Source organism: Pleuronectes platessa, chromosome 22 (genome assembly GCF_947347685.1).
Source record: "Pleuronectes platessa chromosome 22, fPlePla1.1, whole genome shotgun sequence".
Lineage (NCBI taxonomy): Eukaryota > Metazoa > Chordata > Actinopteri > Pleuronectiformes > Pleuronectidae > Pleuronectes > Pleuronectes platessa.
This window is the reverse complement of record NC_070647.1, coordinates 3,147,907-3,169,276: the sequence shown is the minus strand read 5'-3', so window position 1 is coordinate 3,169,276 and position 21,370 is coordinate 3,147,907. Positions and strand designations below refer to the sequence as shown.

Here is a 21,370-nt window from a genome sequence, read left to right as displayed (position 1 = left end):
ACGATTTAACAAAGAGACGTGTACAGTTTTGAGACAAAGGGACAATTTTGTTTCTGCTCAAGTGTGAGATCCTGCAGTATTTGACAAATTAGCAACTGCGTTTATAACTGACCATTAGCAAACCAGTTAGTTTGGACAGCTCTTGTGACTGAATAGCATTAGCATGTTCCCAGCTGCAGCACTGTGAGCTGATTGAACTTCACCATCCATGTGTCCACATGAACTTGATTTTTCCATTTACTATTAAAGATTCTACCTTTAAAGTTTCTTACTTTAATAGTAAAACGTATATAGAAGCTTATTGGGTAAACAATTAACGAATGCTAATATGATCCAATAGCACCTTACAATACATGAAGTCAAACGATAATCATTTAAAAAATAATTTATACCAATGCAGTCATTAGCCAACAGAAATGACATGTAACAAAGGGAAAGTATTACAATAGCCACGTTTGGTATTTCAAAAAGCTGCAAGACAGACACAAATGAAACTTAGGGCTCTATCTTATACCTGGAGCATTGGCAACTTTCTCTGCTAGTTTCTTCAAATGCAGTTACGCATATCTGAGCAACCATGTGATAGTTTGTCTTAAAACGAGGGGTCGTCAGGTGCAAAGCTTTGGTCTGCTTGCGCCAAAGCACATTTGTAGAGAAACATTCTCTCTCTTATTACAAAGTAAGAGGCACGTGTACCTGCTTTTTAAAGTGAATTGGTAATGGCACTGTTTATTTCATATTACAACCAAAACACAAACATAATTCATTAAGAGTATTAGTTAACCCTTTTTCAACAACCTTCTTTTTTTGCCTTGAAACAAGCAAAAGGGAATTAGAACATAACCAAAATACTTCCAGACTATCCGTTCAGGTCGTTAAAATAGAGCCCAAGGTTTGATGACAAAAAACAGACATAAAAAGCTTTTGTCGAAATAAAGTTAGAGCACAGGCACAGAAAAATGAAAACATGTCGGTCCACTTCTCATCCTTGTGTAGGGGGTGGTTTAGTCTGTTTCTTCCACAGAGTAAGAAAGTCACGTAGACAGAGTCAATGAGCCTTTGAAGAAATCTTATATCCTCCATTATCTTGCTAGATGCGTTCAACGGTGATGGGATCAATAGCGCTTCAAATATTTATTATAGTGACCTTAGTAACTCCATCCTTTACTAACCGACTGGCGTTGCGATGTGCTGATGAGCCTTTGATTGGTAGCGCTGACCAGTGAAATAACAGATAAGACAGAGAGCGGTCTTTGCCTGCTGGAGGAGGGAGGAATCTGAACATATAACCCTAGTTGTTTTAAATCAGCCCGATGGGAGATTGTGTTGCTGTATAAAACCTGCTGCACTCAAACAGCCTTCAGTGGGTACAAAAAGTCACTGCTATACCATGGTGTTGCTCTCGCCAGCTTTGTCCACATACTGAAAGAAAAGAAAGAAACTGTTATGTGTCATCTAGATGTTTTTCAAGTATAAAGCAGGATCTGACAGACAGAGCTCCAGAGCAATTAGTGACATGCAAAGTGCGAGAGAGATTTGTTTAACTACAGTGCAGGCTGGACTGGACAGTATCAGTATCAACTGCAACATTTCTCATGGAAAGCATGCATGATTTAAAGAGACACACCACAGGTAAACAGAATTTTGTTGCAATTATTCAGAAATAGATTTGAGTGAATTTGTAAGCAGATTGGCAATGAACCAAGGTTTGCTTTAAATCATTTGAAGTTACAAAAACATGGTGAAACGTGTCATGATTGACGGTTGAGACTGAGTCACAATTAGTACAGCGTTTGTATCGTAGGGATCTTTTTCTTTATATTATATGGGAAAAACCTACAACTTTTAATCATTTTTCAAGAAAATTCAAGTTTTGAGCTTCTTCAGTCATTGCCTTACAGTATCTGTAGAAAAGCTAGTAAAGCTACGGGAAAATACCCACTGGTCGCTTGCCACATGACCCTTGATTTGCAGTTTGTAGCGGGCCCTTTAAGGGCCCCCGAATCCAAAACAGAGGAAGTTGTTCTATTGCTTAATTTAGGGCAGAAAAAGTCACAAGTGACAACACAATGGATGACCACTAGATGGCCTTAGTTGCCCTCCTATAGGTGCTGGTTTAAAGCTGCTCATCCTCACCCTGAGAAATTATCTAATCTAGAAAATGTATCTGATTTTTATAATGTGCTACACAGTGTACTGATTCTGAGATAAAACAATAACATTTATTGATTTATGGAAGCTGCTTGTGTCATTCCTCGTATGCCTTGGATCTCTCTCCTTTTGTTAACCTTTCTTGATGCACTCTGCTCTGTCAGAGAATAAACTTCCACACAAAATAGACATGATTTGGTGTAAGCTGGTAATTAATAGCTGCTTATATGTCCCTTGTCTAAACTATTAACATTTTTGAGAAATTAGCTAGCTTGCTAACTGCCAAATGTTTGCCAGCTACAGAAGTTCGACAACTATCCCTGCATTCCACTGCAAGGACTTGTGGAGAATTTTGAAAGTAGTTTAATTAGTAATTTTGATTGTTTAGTTAATAAAGCTCAATCATCTCAAGTTTAAAAAAAATCACCATAATATCTGTGGTGTGTGCCTTAAAAATGTAATAATGAATCAAGATTAGAGAAATAATAGTTAATAAAATGGACAAGCTCGCTAAACAAAACGATATGCTCTTCATGAGAAGCTTGCTGTCTGAATATTGTAAAGCGTGTTAAATATGTTAGTAAGCAAGGGAAAATCGGCAGTGACTGACCACGACTGCTGATTGTCCTCAGAGCCTTACGAAGGCTTTAATAAACATAGAAAACAATAAAAAACATACAGAAACATTCACCTCAAACCAAAGCTTCCCCACACAACAGCATGGCAGGAGCCTGTTCATTAGCCACAGAACTAACTACTGTGTGCATCTGCTAACCTGAGCTTTTAGATTTAATAGAAACAGACCCCAATGACTGGAGTTTATGTGCAGACAACCATTTGCTCAATTTATTTCCCAAACTACCTTTTTCATGTTAAAATACCCCATAAAACTCAGTAAAAGTTAACAGATAGTCTCTTCGATATGTCATTAATCCCTGTGATGTGCAGGAGCTGAGCTGTCATTGGACTGGGGCAGTTAAGTTAATCGGTTGTGGTGTTTGAAGATGGTTATTAATGAACAAGAGAAAGAGCCATGCTGCGTGAAAACGTAGCAGAGCTGCAGCATCACCAGGTAATACTCACTGCACTGATGAACGGCAGGTTTAGGATAGAGCCGAGGACAGGTATTCTTCTGATGAAGCCGACTACAACTGGGAAGAAACCCCTGGATGTCATCAAAAGGAAAGAGAGAGAGTGGGTGGGGGAGAGAGGACATTAGATACAAACAGGGACAACTGAATTCTCACCAAAGTGAAATGACATGGAATACCATTAACATTGACTACCATTGATAGATAAATCTGTATGTTAAGAAATAAGTTCTTCTTCATTGTAAAGTCTGTCTAGGTTAAATTTGAGTGGCAAACCTTCCATACAAAGCATGTAAATAAAATTCAAATTAATTATGTAATATTTTCCAATACACCAGAGAGGGAAGTCAGCTAATGACACTTAAAAATAAATTCAAGAGAGAAGTTCATGCTTTGTGCATGAGAAACGACTGAAGTCAGCCCCTGGTGGCCATCACTGGTAATGCATTTTAAGGCACGTCTGCATTCTGTTTCACTTTTCACCCAGACTCTATATCCATGTTTATACAGAGCCTGTGATTCTGAATCATCCAGAGTGAGGGTCAATAATAGGACCCGGTAGCTTGATTAAAACAGTATCTTTTCAGATGAGGTGATCAGGTCCAACACTGAAAATGGATGAACTATGGATGTTTCTCTCTCAGGACTGTGCGTAAAGTCAGAAATCACCAGTTCAAATTTCAGTAGTGTACAGTACAGGTTGTGACGGAATGGTAGCAAAGAGATAACCAAGCGATACAGAACAGTGTCTCCCTAACTTCTCTAACTCGACACGACATATTTTCACCTGCAGACGTATGTGCGACAGGGAGGAATCCAATTGCATCCCTCACTAGTTCAGTGGTGATGAAAAAGTGAACATCATTGTCAACCCACCTGCAACCGCAGCCAATTGTGTTCTTTGTCATACACACAAAAGGCGAGAGATACCACCATAAAGGAACGATCACTCTCTTTGATGGTGAGCAAGATCTTGTGGGTTTTGATTAAGAGTTTTTATTTGGGGGATGATTTTGGATTTCAGCCTCTGGGTTACGTCAGTTGTAATCAAATCTACTCTCACCTAACACTGTTGCAGTAGTCAAGCCCAAGACTCATGACTTGGGGCTTGGATTCGAGCACTGACTGCCTTCAGACTCAGACAAGAATTCAGATTTTGTTTTGATAGTTATTTCTGAATAGACCATAATAATTTGTCATGAGATAATGACAGCCATATTAATACTGTAACAATATTCACTTGAGCAATGACAGACACATGTGTTCATCAGTCAACATTGTGTAGATTCATGTGCATTCCACTAGTAACAGTTGTAACAGGACGTCCTCTGTCGTGCACTTCACATTCACAGATATTTACACCAAATTCAAATTTGATGATTCATATTGGGACTGAGATGATGGAGACTTGACTCTTTTAATTGAAAATTCAAATAAACTTGGATACCAACCAGTCTACACTCTATTTCTCAGCTCGAGCCTCCATTGTTTCCCCTCACCTGAACAACAGAAAGAAGCCATAGAACTCCAGCACGACCCCGACAATGGGCCAGCCAATCAGCACCACAAGCACACCTCCCAGGAAGAAACTGGTAGCCTTCATCTTGTGCTTCTGGAAGAAGAAGCGGAAGGTCCTCTCTAACCCAATGACGAAGGAAAGACCAGCAACAAACAGGATCTAGGGAAAAAAGGGTGGTGCAATACTAGAAATTTGGGTTGAATTCTGGGTCTTTTTAGCAGCAGGAACAGACTTTCATCTTGTATTTAGCACATTTTCTGCTGCACCTTGTGAAGAGTCTCCATTCACACTGGTTTGCGCAAATATGAAAATAGGACCTTGGATGGAAATTTTATTTAAGGATTTCTCTTTATTTATAGCAGAGTAGCCAGTTTATTAAAAAAAAGAAGACTAAAAAACCAAATGTCAGAAAACAGAGGATGAAACTTAAGTTATTGTAAGTCGCTCTGGATAAAAGCGTCAGCTAAATGAAATGTAATGTAATGTAAAGTTAGATTTTAAGGAAAAATACACTTGCAGGGTCAAAACAACCTCTACATGAAATTTTGTCAGTGAAAAACTCAGAAAAAGTTCAATGATATTAGAGATACACCAATACCTCAATGTCAAAGGTGTGTGCAAAAAACATTGAGGGCCAGTTTCAGACTCGACCAAGCAACTGATCACGCTAGTAACAGTCACAGTGCCCGGAGCTGGTGGACATGTGCCAGAGGAAAGGCTGGCGAACCCGATGCAAGCCTGTGGAGGTGGGCTGCCGAGGTTTTGTAGGGCATTCACTCTGCGAAACATCCCCATTTCCATTACAATGATGGAGAAAAGGAGAAGCCACAGAGAGAGTCACCAGGTGGGTTTGGATCCAGACTGAATCTGTGGGTTAATGGTGCTGGGGTCTGATCAACCCTGGCTGGGTTGCCTGGGAGAAGGTGCAGAATGTTGACAGACCGTAAATACCCTATGACAACATCACTGATAATGTGTGCCTGTGCATCCACGGGTTACCACCTGGTAACATGATAATATTAATATATTAATGTACACACACCGATATAGATTCTGCACCACATGTAAGATCTGAGTCCCTGAAAAGGCAGCGCCAGCACCCGGTGACACAGGAGGAGAGAAAGTTGCACCTGTGGGTTTCTCATGATTACAGAGCAAACATCAGTTTGATGGAGCAGCGTCACTCACGTTTCCAATAGCCAGCAGTGCTTTGTCAAAGAAAAGGATCATCCCGAAGAAGAGGAAAAACACGCCGAAGCCTGTTAATCCCATTCCAATCTCTGCAGAAGACACAGACACACACACATAGACACATACCACAGGAATGTTAAACTGTTCCATCTGAGATTGTCACTGTGTGGTATTGTACAGATACAGAGCAAGGTTCCCCTTAGTTAAAACCACCAAGTTTACCATCCTACATGTTCTTGATTGTCTACTCTGAAGCACAGACTGAATCACCTTATAAGTGGAGTTTACACTGATATACAAGTGTGACCGGATCAGCCAAATATATTTGAGAAGACAGAGCTGTTAAGACAGGAAGACGGGCCATGATTCCACCTGGTCTTCACTTCCATAGACCATTGATAAACACAGGACACAATGTGCTGCCTGTCATAGTCGTAATTATTCTACTAGTTCGTACAAACAAATTAGCATGTGGGTGTGAACACGTAAGAAATGCACTGTTAGTCACTTCCCCGTTTATTTGCAGCTGCTCAAAAGCTTTCAATATTTGGAAGTGCAACGTAAGTGAACGTTGCTGAGAACACGTGGACTTCCCATGGGCTATGACAGTGTTTATTCATAGTTAGCTGTTAGCTGTGCCCCAGAGTGTGGAATGCTATGAGATATATAAAAACTTTCCTAGCAGTGCAAGCCCATTGCCAGTTAGCCGACTGCTGCTGCTGACATGAAGCCGGTGTGACAGAGATGGCGGCGAACAGAGATGCCCGTGTAAACACATGGGCTCTTACTTTGCGAGTCCGTTAGCGAAATCATCTTGACGCCGGGCGAACGGGCGAAGCGATGAGAGAAGAAGAGAGAATGTTTAAGTAGCTGCTGTTGGAGGAGTTTGGTTTGACAGCTGCCACTGCAGCAACAGCCACGTCTTCCGGAAACACACCTTCTCGCGATGTCACCTTCCGGCACAGAGCTGTGTCGCGTTCAACGCGTCAACTCATGTTTCCGTTTAGTCAGAACTGTTTGTTTGAGCTGCAGAGCGTGAACATGACACAACAATTCCACTAGTAGATCAAATAATCTCCCTGTAGCACATATAACGTGAATTTTCACTTTAAAACAACTCTCGATTTATGTATAGTTCAATTTAATTACCCACGTCTCTTGAATGCATCACAGTTAAACGAGGGAAAATTTTGTTCATAGTGTGGTCTGTCAGGCAACGTTGACAGGACATGAGCTAGAACAGTCTTATACTCTTATTCAGACCTCCTTGGTTATATGCACATAATTGATTGTGTGATTTCTAAATATTAAACACTTAAGAGGCCGTTGTGGTAGATGACGGTGCGTCAAACCTAGAGCGAGAGGAATAATTTAGAGGCAGCCTGGCAAGCACAATAAAGGGCAGAGTTTAACCCACGCAGGTCCCTCTGCGAAAGAAAGTACATATTCCAGCGGCTCAGTTTTCGTTCCGTGTCTATAGCAACCGCGAAGTGAAGAGAGGGTCTGCGCTGAGTCTGTAGTGGTGAGTGTGTCGCACTTGGCTCCGAGTTATTAGATGTTAATGTAGCTCACAGTGGAAAGGGACGTTTCTTCTCATTGTATCGTGTTTGAGAATATACGAGCTCCGGGGATTGACAGTCAGACACAATGCTCCAGTATCCAGGGATGATTGAATGATCCTTAATCAAGCTAACAGCTACTGGGGAGGAGGAGCAGGTGAGCTGAGCTGAACTAAGTTAGCTTTTACCGTGTGATGCTTCCAATGTGTGGCTAATGGAAAAAAAATGGCTTCCACGGTTATTTTCTATTATTTAGTAGAAGTGGACAAGTCCTTAATTTCAGTAACTGTTATACTTCTTGTGTCAGACAGATTGTTTGTGGAGGGAAATTACAATGAATGAGTTACTTATTAACTACAAATCTAATCATCTTGAGAATCGAATTACACTTTCGGTCTGTTACTTTCACTTTCATCGAATTTTTGAATGCAGTACAGTGACATAAATATACGCACACAAAGTCGCCCACATAGAAAGCAATAACACCATATATGATATGATGAGAGGACAGAATACCTTGTTTGGGGCTTTGAAGTTTTTGGGTTCATAGTTGAAACTTGGAAGTCTGTCATTGACCCAACTAACCTAACATACAAATTAGCTTGTTTTATAATAACGGATTGTAATTAATGATAATTCATGATTAAATTAATTCAATAACTAATTATTAGGCACTGTACTGAACGTCCCCTGTTCTGTTACATGTTGTAGTGTATTTGTAAGGTTTTCTAATTGTCGTCACTGTTTTTGTTATTGTCTATTAAATACAAATGTTTAATTAAACAATAACAAATTATGATTCATACTCAATAACAATATACATAATAAAAGTAACCTACAATGAGCTGGTGACGGTTCAGAGAAAAAACTGCCTCATTAACTGGAAGGAACCTCCAGACTCAGAGAGAGAGAGAGAGAGAGAGAGAGAGAGAGAGAGAGAGAGAGAGAGAGAGAGAGAGAGAGAGAGAGAGAGAGAGAGATACACAATAAAACATTATAAAATAGTGAGTAAGATCTGAAATCAACAAGAGGACACCAATAACATGTGTCATTAACAGGGATTTAAAAGGGGATATGAAGGAGTTTGTCAGACGGTTCTCCTCAGGGAGATGCAACAGAAGTTCAAAATGGAACTTGTTAACCTTTTATCACTGTCTTCCAGGGAATCACATCTCATCAACATCTCTGACAAAGTGAAAGCCATCTCATTGGTTGAAAAGCATGGATGGTAGTAGCGGTAATAATGGTAAGTCTGTTCTATTTTTTCAGTGTTGATGTAAATAGCGAACCAGCCTGGACACCAGACCAAATGGAAAGCTCATGGTTATTCACTCTTACAGATGGGTCTCTTCTCTCCTCCCTTTCTCTCCTTTCAAGTCAACCAACCAATGACAAACACGCATAGAAACACCATGATTTCAACTTTCTAAGTTGCTAACGTACGTAGGAGCTAACATTGCTTTGGGGAAACAGAACCCTGTCTGATTTCCATCCATCCTCGGACCAGTCAGGCCAATCACAACCGTTTTTATAAAATGGGGCTTGTTTGATAGGAAAACAGGTAGAGGAGGGCCCAATGGGAGCTCTGCTTTAGTGTTTTCCTGAACAACCAAGATGGCTGACTGTGACGTGGAGAGGTCTTTCTAGTTCACTGTTGAGACAGTTTTAAACTAGAATGCACTCAGTAGAGCGCATTTCCACACCGAGGGCCAATGGTTCCCTGAATTATATTCAAGTTGCGCCAAATTGGACACACTTAGAAACCGGTCACCTAAATGTGCCTGATTCTTTTTCATCGAGACCCATTAATTATTCACTGGGAAATAATGAAAATGCCCTATCTCGCAACAATAAAGTGACCCATACCACATCCTTCCACCAAATATCACTTTTTTAATTTGCATGAGAAATGACCTAAACCTCATTAAACAGCGAACAGTTCTAAGTAAGTAAACAATCACACGGTCCTCTGCGGTACATTTGAAGTTGTTTCTCTCTGAGAGAAGGTTGACAATCATGGGGACAAACAGCAGATTACTCTGCCACAGCCCCAAAGGGACTCTGGGGAAGGTACAAAGAGAAAGAGCTCATTAGCTGTGGAGGTGTGAGCCTCAGAGGATTACTACATGTGCATGTGTGAGACCTGACAGTATCCACCCTGTTCACACTGTCAACATAAGAAGGGAGAAAACTTGCCGCCCATGTGATCTGCTCAAATCACTTGATGTCCTAATTCCAACAGCCACCATACTGTCAGGTAGCCTGTAAATGTAATGATACTGACTGCTGAGAGAGTTAGTTTCCCTTGAAATTCTGTTATCTTGGATACACTTTTTAGACATAATGTAGATAGTATACTTATATATATATATCCACTTGCATAATTTTACACTACCATTGTGAGTTTGATTGTGTCTTATAATATCTGGATTCTGCAAGAGGTAGGACTGTATATGAGAGCATGTTTTTACCAGGATATTTTAGCCAGCTGACAGTATTCCTGGTGTGTTTGCTCTTCAGATGTGCAGGAAGAGCTGGACTCAGTGGAGTCTGAGCTGGAGTTGGTGGAGCTGCAGATCACGGAGCTCCTGCAGAAGCAGACTGACCTAACTTCTCGCAAGAATGCATTACTGCAGCAGTTGGAGGAGGACTGTGACGCTGCGACGTCATCTTCAACTTCCTCAAAGTCATCTAGAGCTCAGTCTGTAATGAGCAAAGAGGAGATGCAACGCTACGATGGCTCAGGTATTGTTCACACATCGCTTCATGGTAAAGTCTCTTTTAAACATCTGGCTTTTGTCTGCAATGGGAATAGATTCAATCAGCATTCAAAGCCAGGTCAAATGACACTGCAGGAGATACAGGTTTTTACCGGTTCCAGATCCTATTGGCATTGATGGAAACATGGCACAGTTAGATGAGAGAGTGCTTCAGTTGTTGGTGTGTTGGTGATGGTAAACATGAATCACTGAGAAATAAATGTAAAAGGAGTCAATCGCATTTTTAGCAGGTTTTTCCATCTTTGTATACCTGTTTATTCAATAATTTAGGTTTTAAAACAGGTATTAGCCTCAGTAGGTTTGTATGTTGACCTCTTCAGCTCTCTTCATGTTTGTTAGATTTCCCATGGTCCAAGGCAGTGGAGCAGGAGCTAAAGAAATCATTCAATCTCTCCAAGTTCAGACCACTGCAGCTCAGGGCCATCAATCTGACCCTGTCAGGCAAAGATCTCTTCCTGGTTATGCCGACAGGAAGAGGAAAAAGCCTCTGCTACCAGCTGCCTGCAGTCTGCTCCGAGGGTACACTGAAAATTCTACACTCTACACACACTCATTTTGTGTGTTCTTTTTGCACATTAGTGACTCATCTGTAACCACACATTTGTGTGTGTGTTTGTTTGTTTGTGTGTATGTCTGCATTTTCAGGTTTTACACTGGTTGTCACTCCCTTGGTGTCTCTAATGGAGGACCAGATCATGTCCCTGAAGTCAGTCAATGTGTCAGCAGTAATGCTGAATGCATCCAGTAGCAAGGTAAGGACTGGCTCACTTTCACTCACCTTTCAGTCCAAAGAATTTGTCATGTTGTGCTCAGTGATTAACTCAAACACAATCCACAGAACACACTGTAAGTATCAACAGTCTTTCATGCTCTTGATATAAAGTAAAAAAAAAAAAAAAAAACATTGACATCATCGGCTGTGAATTATGAATAGAGGGAATGTTTCCGTTTTTTCAATTGGCTAAAATGAAAATTTTGGGTTATATTATAGCTATATATAAAATAACAACATGAAAACAATCTGTAATGTGAAATAGTTGGATCATAATGCTAAACCTGCAGAAAATGATGGCCTGATTCTGTAGATTTGTTCAGCTTCACAGCGATATTTAGCTAATTGTTTAGCTGTCTGGTCTGCAGCTTTACTGCTTGGTTCACCCTCACAGCTCAGGTGAGCACAAACTCTGTAACTATTGGCTGTAAAAATAAGCAACTGTTTGCTTATAAAAAAAAGGTGATGATGGGTTGTCGCTGAGTTTACAACTTGAATCCAATGCCCCCAGGTGGTCAACAATTGTTATTGCAGGTCAAAATATACATTTAGGAAGCTTTAATTATCACAGACTAAATCCTATAATTGTGGTGAAAAGCAGGGTTGTTCTCACTGCATTAGTGTGGATGACAGTGATATTTTTAATGACTGCTTTCACAAGAAAAAAAATACATTTTTTTTTTCCCCCTAAAGGAGCATGCTAAGACAGTCATGGCTGGAATGACTGATGTGAAGGCCCCTTTCAAGCTGCTGTATGTGACTCCAGAGAAGATCGCCAAGAGCAAGCTGCTCATGTCTCGTTTGGAGAAAGCCTACAATGCAAACCTGCTGAGTCGTATCACTGTGGACGAGGTGCACTGCTGCAGCCAGTGGGGACATGACTTCAGACCAGGTGACGCCTCCTGTTTGCTGCTATAAACACGACCTAAGTCATCTTCTTTAGATCAAATAGTAGGTTTATTAAAACAAGTTTAGTGTGTATCACAATAATTAATTGTCTTCACTGTAGATTATAAGCTGCTGGGCATCCTGAAGAGGCAGTTCCCCAAAGTGCCGCTGATCGGCCTCACTGCCACGGCAACCAGCAGCGTCCTCAAGGACTGCGAGAAGATCCTGTGTGTACCACAGCCAGTCACTCTCACAGCTTCCTTCAACCGACCCAATCTCTACTATGAGGTGCTAACCACAAACTGACACACACACACTTAATAATCCTCTGGCCGTACTTCCATCTGCCAACAAACCCGATACTGCATTTCAGCTGCTTATAAAACATGAAAGTTAAAGTATCTAAAAAGTGTTTTTATTGGACTGTTTAGCCGATTGCTACAATTTGAATTGACTTAAGTCTGGTGATGGAACAATCCAAGAATCGTATCAAAGAAAAAGACAGTGAACTATTTTTTATTTAGCACAGCTTTTGATACTCACTCCTGTTATACATAACGGATTCAACAAGTCGATGTCACACCTGTAGAAAATGTAACAAACTTTTTTCTGTTCTCAGGTTCGTATTAAAGTGTCTGATAATGAGGAAGCCATAAGTGAACTTGCCTCTCTGATCAAGAACAGATACAAGGACCAGTCAGGTATGACAGAAAACAATACTGCAGTATGGAATACCATATTTGGGGCTTTGGAGCTCTCGGGACTTTGATACTAGCATTATTGAAACTTTTAAGCCTCTCAGTGTCAGTGCTGGTAACGTTTCTTGTGAGCTGTGACCCACAAAAAAACTCAGATAATGTATTGGCTTGTCTGATAATAACCATTTTTTTAGATTAAGATTAAAGTTGAATCAAATCTGAATCTAAAAATTGTAAGTAATGATCGTTTATAACAAATAATGTTGGATTGAAGTCTCTTTTTATACATAATAGTAGATAATAGTAATGATTTGTAAAAAAGAAAGTATCACTGAGTACTGATTTGAACCTTTGTCACCATGGCAATGGTTGAAATATCTTTAATGCCCTGTAATGCATTTTTTCAAGACTAGGTTCAAATCTCGATTAGATTTGACTATATAGACAATTTGATCTGTAAATTTATATTCACATAGTGTGTGTGTGTGTGTGTGTGTGTGTGTGTGTGTGTGTGTGTGTGTGTGTGTGTGTGTGTGTGTGTGTGTGTGTGTGTGTGTGTGTGTGTGTGTGTGTGTGTGTGTGTGTGTGTGTGTGTGTGTGTGTGTGTGTGTGTGTGTGTGCATGCATGAATGCCACAGGGATTGTGTATGTGTTCTCTCAGAAGGATGCAGAATCTGTGTCCTCTGAACTCCAGAAGAAGGACATTGTGGCCTATCCCTACCATGCCAACATGAACCCTGAGGACAAGTCCAAGGTTCACCGCAAGTGGACCTCCAACAAAATCAGGGTATTGGGTTGTGACACTCTATTTCTATTTCTGCTTCTATGAGCACTGGGCCAACTTTTACTTTGTCCTTGGGTTCATGGTAAGAATACTGTATACTGTCCTACATTATGTGTGGTCAAACTAACACTGACTCTCAAAATCACGACATTCCAGCAGCTTGGTAAAGGGTGTCCAATCTGCCGGAGACCTATTTTAGTTTGATCGTACATAGTTAAAAATGTTAAACACACCAACTGAAATAATTTTCTATGAAAAGTCGTCCAAAAATAAAAGGAAGTTGACACGCACACTCACTTTGTATAAAGACAACTTTGATAGTGAAGTTGCCAGTGTTATAGTTGAACATGTGTGTTTGTGTACAACTGTGTTGTCCTCCAGGTGATCGTAGCTACTGTGGCTTTTGGCATGGGCATCGACAAGCCCGACGTCAGGTTTGTCATCCACCACACCATCAGTAAGTCTGTCGAGAACTACTACCAGGAGAGTGGACGTGCAGGTAGAAACACAGCTCCTCACTTATCAGGACAGCATGTGCTACAATGTCCTGCTCTAGTATATTTGCTGATAGAAATATATTTTCCCGCTCTCTGCAGGTCGAGACGGCCAGCCAGCAGACTGCATCGTCTACTTTGGTTTCTCTGATATCTTCAGGATCAGCACCATGGTGGTGATGGAGAACGTTGGTCAACAGAAGCTGCTGAAGATGGTCAATTACTGCCAGAATATTGACAGGTAAACGCACACAGATACACGCACACACACACACATATTTTGATAATTAATAGATAAACACATTGTGTTTGTGCAATATGCAAATCTGCAGCAAATACAGACTTGCCAAACCTGTGGATTTAAGATGAATCCTCTCACTACCCTTACACAAACACAAAAAAATCCACGTTTGGGTGTCAGACCCAGATTTTTGAGTCTCGCTTCAGTTCAATATAATTTATTTCCTCCACACTGCTGACTCGAATGTGCCCCGGGGAATCTGCAATGAGAGAGCTCATGCTGAACCTGCAATAGTTGCAGCAGGTTGGGTGACAATGTTCTCTTGTCATCTATCAGGATACAATATTGTGGACGTTGGTATTGTTGCATCTTTACACCACTATAAGACACAAAAGCCGTTTTCAGACATGAACTCAGAAGAATGTCCTCACAATTGGGTCCAGACTTTCCTTGAAGTTTGCCTTTCACAGATGAAAAACACAGTAGGATATTATCTGCTCAGACACATTCATAACAACTAAGAAATCTGTATTCAGGTGAGGGGTGGCTCAGCAGGCACAGGCAGGATATAGTGAATGAATCCAGTGAAGAGGTCACTTGTTTTTGTTAACAGCACATAATCACTTGGATCGGCCCGTCTAAAAAAAAACCCTCTTGATATCGCTTTTTCATCCTGAGATATTTGTTTTCTGTCACGTGTTTAAAACGTCATCAATCCAACTACACGCAGTGAATCCTGCGTTGGAACTCCTGCCTTTTTCTCATATGAGCTCATCTGGACATATCCAGAGGTTTTACTAAGGGGCTGGCTGAAAAAGTTCTAGAGAACGTCCAGAAAGTCCAGAGCCTGTCACTCAGACATTTGTATTCTCACATCCATCCAGAAAACGTCCGGCTATTATCTGGAGTTCAGTGCATATCTGAAAAAAGCTAGACACATGCAATTTCTCAATGCTTTCACATTGTTTGATTGACATGACGATAGATAACTGATATTACTGCATTATTTGAACATATCATGTTTATTTTGTGAAGGTGTCGGCGCTCCCTCATGGCTGTTCATTTTGATGAGGTGTGGGACGATGAAGGCTGCAAACAGTGTGATACTTGCCGTAACACAAAAGGTGGGTCTGTGATACATTTTAAAGGGAAGCCTGTTTGTGTGTTTGACATTTCAGCCAAGCAATTGTAAAGATGTCTTTTGTGACTCAGCTTAGCCATCATCTAATCTCCACTCCAGCAGACTTCACGACCGTGGACATTACCCAGCATGCCCGGCAGGTGGTGCAGATATTGGAGCTGGCAGTGTCTATGGATGAGAGGCTGACTCCTCTGAAGCTGGTGGAGGCCTGGATGGGGAAAGGCCCCGCTAAGCGCAGGAAGATGATTCAGACCACTACACTGTCTCGGCTGCAGGTTGAAGGTGTTCTTGTGCAACTGCTGGTGCAGGGATACCTCAGGTGACTTCTTCTACTGTCGGTGTGTAAAGACACTCTATGGTATATATTAGACTCTGACATATGTGTGTTAACTTTTCCCTTTCTGCTCTTTTGGTTCAGAGAGGACTTCAGCTTCACACCATACACCACCTACTTCTACATGAAGCTGGGCCCCAAAGCTGCTCTGTTGAAGAACCAGACTCATACACTCAGCATGAAGATGAGGCCAATAGAGTCTGTATTTGCTGTGGTGAGTTTATTCATTTCTTTCTGTCTCACTAAGCTTCAATGCTAAAAGATCAGGGGACTTATCTATAAAATAGTGCTTAGGATTCATACTAAATGAGTTTTTGCTGAAAATGGCATATATAAAACTACGCACACCTGAAGACTGTAAATAACAGTCCACCCGGGAATCATATATAGATGTAAAATAGATTGTAAAATCTTAAGTTGAATAGCTTTTATCCTATTCCAGACACTTGGAGACCCCCACACTATCCCAGGCATGATCCAATAGAATAGAATTTTACTGCAATAAGTGGCTTTAGACAGAAAGTCTGTGTTTGAAGTGTCTCCAGTGCACTCTGTTTGCCTAACAGCACCGCCATGTTCACTTCAGCGATTTTACACAAAACAGTATGAAAACTAAAATTGTATATGGGGATACAAGCACAGTATTAGATGATATTATCAAAAACTAGTAATTGATCAAGTCTTAAATTGTATTTTATTGAATCTGATGGTAATTTTGCTTTGAGTTGGATTATATCTGAAGGGTTCTTATGCAACAACTATGCGTCACGAGCACACAAAATCATCCTTTTTTGATGATAATGTGGATCCGGCTTCAATTCTCCAACTCATATGTCCACAATTTATCTTCTCCAAAATGTTCATATCCATGGATTTCGGTTAGTGTACAGGTGTACACATTTGTTTTTGTAGACTGCAACTTTTGAATAATAATAAGTTTTGTATCATTTCTGTTATGAGGCCCCCAAACATTGAGTTAACCTTATCCAGAGATGAGCATCATTATACTGTTATCAACTATTATTCATCATTTACTTAAGCTAGTATCTTGACCACAAACCTGACTTCTGTGAGTTGTCTGGTTACTGGTCTAAATCTTTATTAATAAATACTAGAAAAATAGATTCCAAATGTCATAATATTGTCCGACCCCACATTTTAAACTTTGTGTTTTCTGGTATAGTAGTATAGCTGCTTTAGAAAAGTGATGTGAAATCTTAAGCAGAGTTCAACTGATACTGGAGTTTTAAAACAAACTGTGCGTTGGGTTTCAAGTTTCTCCCAAAAAACTTGCAAGCAAGATAATGGTAGGAGTATTGTTGTACTGATTCATACTGTCGGTAATGTTTTATTACCTAAAACTCCAGTAGATGTTGATCTCTTCTTTTTAGTGCTCAACTAAACTTTTTTTCTTTTTATCTCCTGTGTTTGTTCATTAATGTGATGTTTTTCCTTCCAGTCATTTTGTTCTCTTTGTGAAGTCTCTCTAATTACCTTCTCCTTCTAGTCCTTTCTCTATATCACTTTAAAATGTTTTCTAATTGTCTCTAACGGTCCTGAGGTAAGTTTTTAAATTATAAACGAAATGTTGTCACTTTTCCTCTGTACACTGAGAATAAGACGGTCTATACAAAAACCTGTTTTTCAGAGTTTTACATTCTTTATTTTTAACTTTGTGAATACAAGTAACCCTCCACCATCATCACAAAGCTGCTGATAATGATCATTAGTCTTCTAACTGTATTAATCATAGATGAACCATTGCAGATCATTTAGATTCCACGGGTGTAGAGGATGATAATCACTATTCCCTTTGATTTATAATCCAATGATGTTTGGGTACAAACCTTTTGGAATCGAATTCTGCACCATGTTGAGCTCTATTACTAAAAGGATGAGAAAGTATTACGATAAAAGTCTTTGTTCCATGTACTTTATGTGCATGAAAGTTTTGGCGAAAAAAGTCAGACAAATAATCTGACTAAGTCCACTTCCTTGCATTTGTCATCTTGTGAAGGATGCAATGATGGTATGAATGATAACTGAGATTTGATTAAAAGATCCTTCAGTTAAAATTATTAAAAGTAAATATTTATTCTTCTAAAATTTGCAAGTCCATCTACTGTTTAAAAAGACGAACGACATAGCAGCTCCCAAAAGTGAAGCCAAAACATCCATGTCAGCAGATGGGACATGGACTAAACAAAAAACACAGACATTAAATACAATTTCCACAAAGAAGATTTTTGCATTTTAGGTTGCACTGAAGTACCTTCAAGTGTTCATGTTTCTGATACGTTTGGTTTTAATTATTTATTTGATGATGGGGCTGAAATATCATGATTGACAGCTGAGACTGACTTTGGTGGTATTGTTGGTACCTTTTTATATCTCAGCATTAATGCAAAGGGTTGCTAGTTTCAGCCCTAACCTTGGATCATGACAATGTTCCATGCAGATGTCCTGAGCTCATGCAGTGATGTCATGGAAGATACTGATATATGTACATCCTTGTCCAGACCTGAGTGTCCAATGTCCTCCCCTGAAGTGTTCCCTCATCTACTCCATGTAGTTGTGAACCCTCTTAGGTAAAGACTGTTGTTAATGACCTGCAGGTAAAAGCTGCGAGTGTCCAGGGCAAAGCCAAAGAGGGAAAGAGATCAGTTCAAAGTGCTGGAGATGCCCCTGTGTCCAAGAGAACCAAGAAATCCCTCCCCTAGTCCCTGACAAGTACAGTCCATCATTCTTTTCTCTGTTCACTGCTGCTTCTTTTAGCATTAACTGTCCAGACCTGTACTTCATTCTTCACATTTGGGTCAGACTGATTGGGTGATGGAGGACTGATGATCCCTGAAAATGTGTTTTTATGTAATTGATACTTAATGAAAAGCTTCACAATTTGTATATTAATAAGCATGATATCATCTCATGATGTGTTCAGACCAAATGCAAAGTGAATTTTTACATTGTGTGGCTGCTGGTTTTGAGTAAGAAGGGACTGGGGAGGGCAGCTAATGCTAACTTGATTTTTAATACAAGCCCTCTCCTTATTTATTTTTTTAAGTACAACAATTGTAGCATACAACTTCTGATGCGCAATGATGCTAACAATAGGTTTCTCCTTCAGTCAGGAGAATGTCATGCTACTAGCATTTGGTGACATTATATTTTTATTTATTTAACCGACACATACGTGGCTATTCATGCATTTGCATTGACTTTAATGGAGCCGCGCTGTGAGAAAGATTTGCTGCACGCTTTGTCTGAACGCAACATAATCACTCGTACCCTGCAGGCTTGGGCAATAAAACATTGTCGGCACAACAAACTTTAATTGCTTATTTAAATTATTTAAACAAAATATTTAGGAAAAAAAAAATCGACCTGTTAACATCCGGCGCTGGTTACCGTAAGTCTAACGTTACTGCCTGTTTAGATTCAGAGTCTTATGATTATAGAAAACTTTCTGCTCATTAAAACTGTACATATGTAGCTGCAGTTTAAATGTGGTTGCTTTACCCACCCTATAGATACTTCTGTAAGGATGTTCCCACCAGTGCATGTTTCACTAGTTTACTCCATTGTGTGAACAAAATGTACAACAGTCTAGTTTACTGATAGCGACAGGTCATGCAATTGTCCAGAAATGTGTCTCTTTTGTTGAATATTCAACCCTGTAAACGTCAAGTATTGCCCAAGCCTGTCTATGCATGCTACTACTAACTTTCACTAATATTTCATCGCACTGACTAACATGCCCAATTAAATCTCACTGCACTGCAACAACAGGTAGGATGAACTGTCTGTTCATTGTAACTACATGTTGCTTCAGAAGATATAAATGAGCATGGTTACTGTATTGTGACATACTGAGATGTCACATGCTCTAGATTAATCCACAATGAAGTTTTAAATGCTTCACGTCTCTGATGATGGTTTTCATGGTTACAGGTAACTTCAGCTGTTAAAGTTAATGAAGAGGAGGTTGATTTGACCTTTAACCTCATTGAATCGGACAGCAGCTGCTCCCCCCAACCCAAACAGAAAGTGTTTAAAGAACAGAGGAACGTCTCCAGGAAACAGGACCAGAAGCCAATCAGCCAGACAGACAAAGTGAAGCAACAGTTGGCAGGTGGACATGGAGAGGAGGAGGACAACCCAGGGTCCATCATGTCTCAACATGTAATTGAGGTTGAAATCAACATAATAGATAATGCAGTTGTCAGTGAGAGTCAGAAAACACCATCACATCCAGTCAAACCATGTTCGAAACGGAAATCCACCACTCCTCAGAGTGCGAGGAGGAAACCTTGTGCCGATGTCAGCACTGCGCCCAGCTCTCCATCCCGGACCTCAGTCATGTCCGAAACTGCGGCTGAGGAGCTCTGTGAGCTGAGGAGCTATTACAGCAAGCAGCTGAGGAGGATAAACTACATTTCCCATGAGCACCTGGGGCAGCAAAAGGAGCCCGGAGTGCTGGCGTGCATCAGGGAGCCTCTGAGGAGCCTGCGTCTGCCCCGCAGGGTGACCATTGCTGAGACGGCACGCAGCCTTTGGACACGGGTCAGCAGCCGCCGCAAACTGCTGCACCGCTGACATCAGAAAATGGGGGTGTTTTTTCGTAAAGGTTTACAGTAACTGTTACACTGTAATCATGGTGCTTTGTTTATCTGCTGTCACAGGTGCAGAAGCTACTGTGTGTATTGGTTAAACATGTCTGCTGTTCAAATGAAAGAACAGAAACATGATGCCAAGCACTTCATCCATCCTATAATCTGACCTGGGAACACTGACACATGGAGGGAAAATTGTATTTGATTACAAACAAAAATGATATTATAATTTATAAGTAAAATGTTTTTCATGGGCTCATGACAATGTGACAAATCTCCTAACTGTTTTGCGAATTATGATTCTTAATGGATCTAATGTTCTGAATCTGGATTTTTCAGCTGGATCTATTTTTTGTTATCTTTGTATTGATGCTGAAAATCTACTGACTAGCTAATAAACTGAATTCTAAGAAGTGGAGGGATTTTGATTACAGATTCCATAATGGATCTTGTTTGATGGGGTGAACTGGGATGAACTATCATACATGTAGTGTATTGAAGTATGAAACTGAAATTCAATTATACACATTTCTCTGCTTCAGCTACCATCGTCTCGTTAAAAAATAATTAAAACCGAAGGAAGAAGCATATTCTCTTTCTCAATGGCACTCCTTGACTAAACCAGAAAACAGCATTTATTTTCCTGTAACAATAATGTTGAGAAAAATACTGTATTCACTGTTTTCTATTAGTTTAGCTTAAAAATAAAGGCCACTCATTTGTTTCAGGATGAATTAATTGTATCCTCAAAAAACTGAAAGCATCTCTGTACACCTGAGATGGAGGAGAGCACAACTTGAATCAAAGTAAAACACAAATTTATTACATTTCAGAATGATCGTATATTTTATTAACTTTGAATCTGAAATGTTAATGTATTGGGGAAAAAAATTATGTTTATATTGTTTCAACTTTTTTATTCTCCAATGCTTATATTCCATGTTTTATTATGAGGCTACTTTTGAAATGAAACTAATTTTTACGTCCTCTTTGCGGCTGTGACAGCAAATTACCACAATGTAGGACTGATAAAGGATTATTTTATCAGGAACAAGCATTCCAAATGTAACAATCTGTTTTTTGTCCTAGAAATTTGATTAAGAAGATGTATTTT

General features: G+C 40.0%; 2 protein-coding genes across 4 annotated transcripts; one reads left to right on the top strand and one right to left on the bottom strand.

The window, feature by feature from the left end:
- Positions 1-369: 369 nt before the first annotated feature.
- golt1ba (golgi transport 1Ba) lies at positions 370-6,911 on the bottom strand. Of its 2 annotated transcripts, XM_053414614.1 has the most exons (6): positions 6,741-6,911; positions 5,950-6,041; positions 4,742-4,920; positions 3,235-3,316; positions 2,762-2,796; positions 370-1,422 (listed from the first exon to the last, which is right to left on the bottom strand). In XM_053414614.1, exons 1-5 carry the CDS (start codon positions 6,763-6,765, stop codon positions 2,788-2,790), a joined length of 387 nt encoding a protein of 128 aa, XP_053270589.1. In that variant the 5' UTR covers positions 6,766-6,911; the 3' UTR covers positions 370-1,422; positions 2,762-2,787. The 2 variants fall into 2 exon arrangements, with proteins under 2 accessions (XP_053270589.1, XP_053270588.1); XM_053414613.1 differs by lacking the exon at positions 2,762-2,796.
- A 267-nt stretch (positions 6,912-7,178) lies between these two features.
- recql (RecQ helicase-like) lies at positions 7,179-20,669 on the top strand. 2 transcript variants are annotated; one of them, XM_053414611.1, is made up of 16 exons: positions 7,186-7,474; positions 8,674-8,757; positions 10,032-10,256; positions 10,631-10,810; positions 10,937-11,043; positions 11,757-11,955; positions 12,073-12,239; positions 12,571-12,652; positions 13,288-13,436; positions 13,815-13,932; positions 14,030-14,168; positions 15,204-15,292; positions 15,412-15,628; positions 15,728-15,857; positions 18,259-18,373; positions 19,595-19,736. In XM_053414611.1, exons 2-15 carry the CDS (start codon positions 8,733-8,735, stop codon positions 18,361-18,363), a joined length of 1,932 nt encoding a protein of 643 aa, XP_053270586.1. In that variant the 5' UTR covers positions 7,186-7,474; positions 8,674-8,732; the 3' UTR covers positions 18,364-18,373; positions 19,595-19,736. The 2 variants fall into 2 exon arrangements, with proteins under 2 accessions (XP_053270587.1, XP_053270586.1); XM_053414612.1 differs by lacking the exon at positions 18,259-18,373 and having other exon boundaries at positions 7,179-7,474; positions 19,595-20,669.
- Positions 20,670-21,370: the final 701 nt, after the last annotated feature.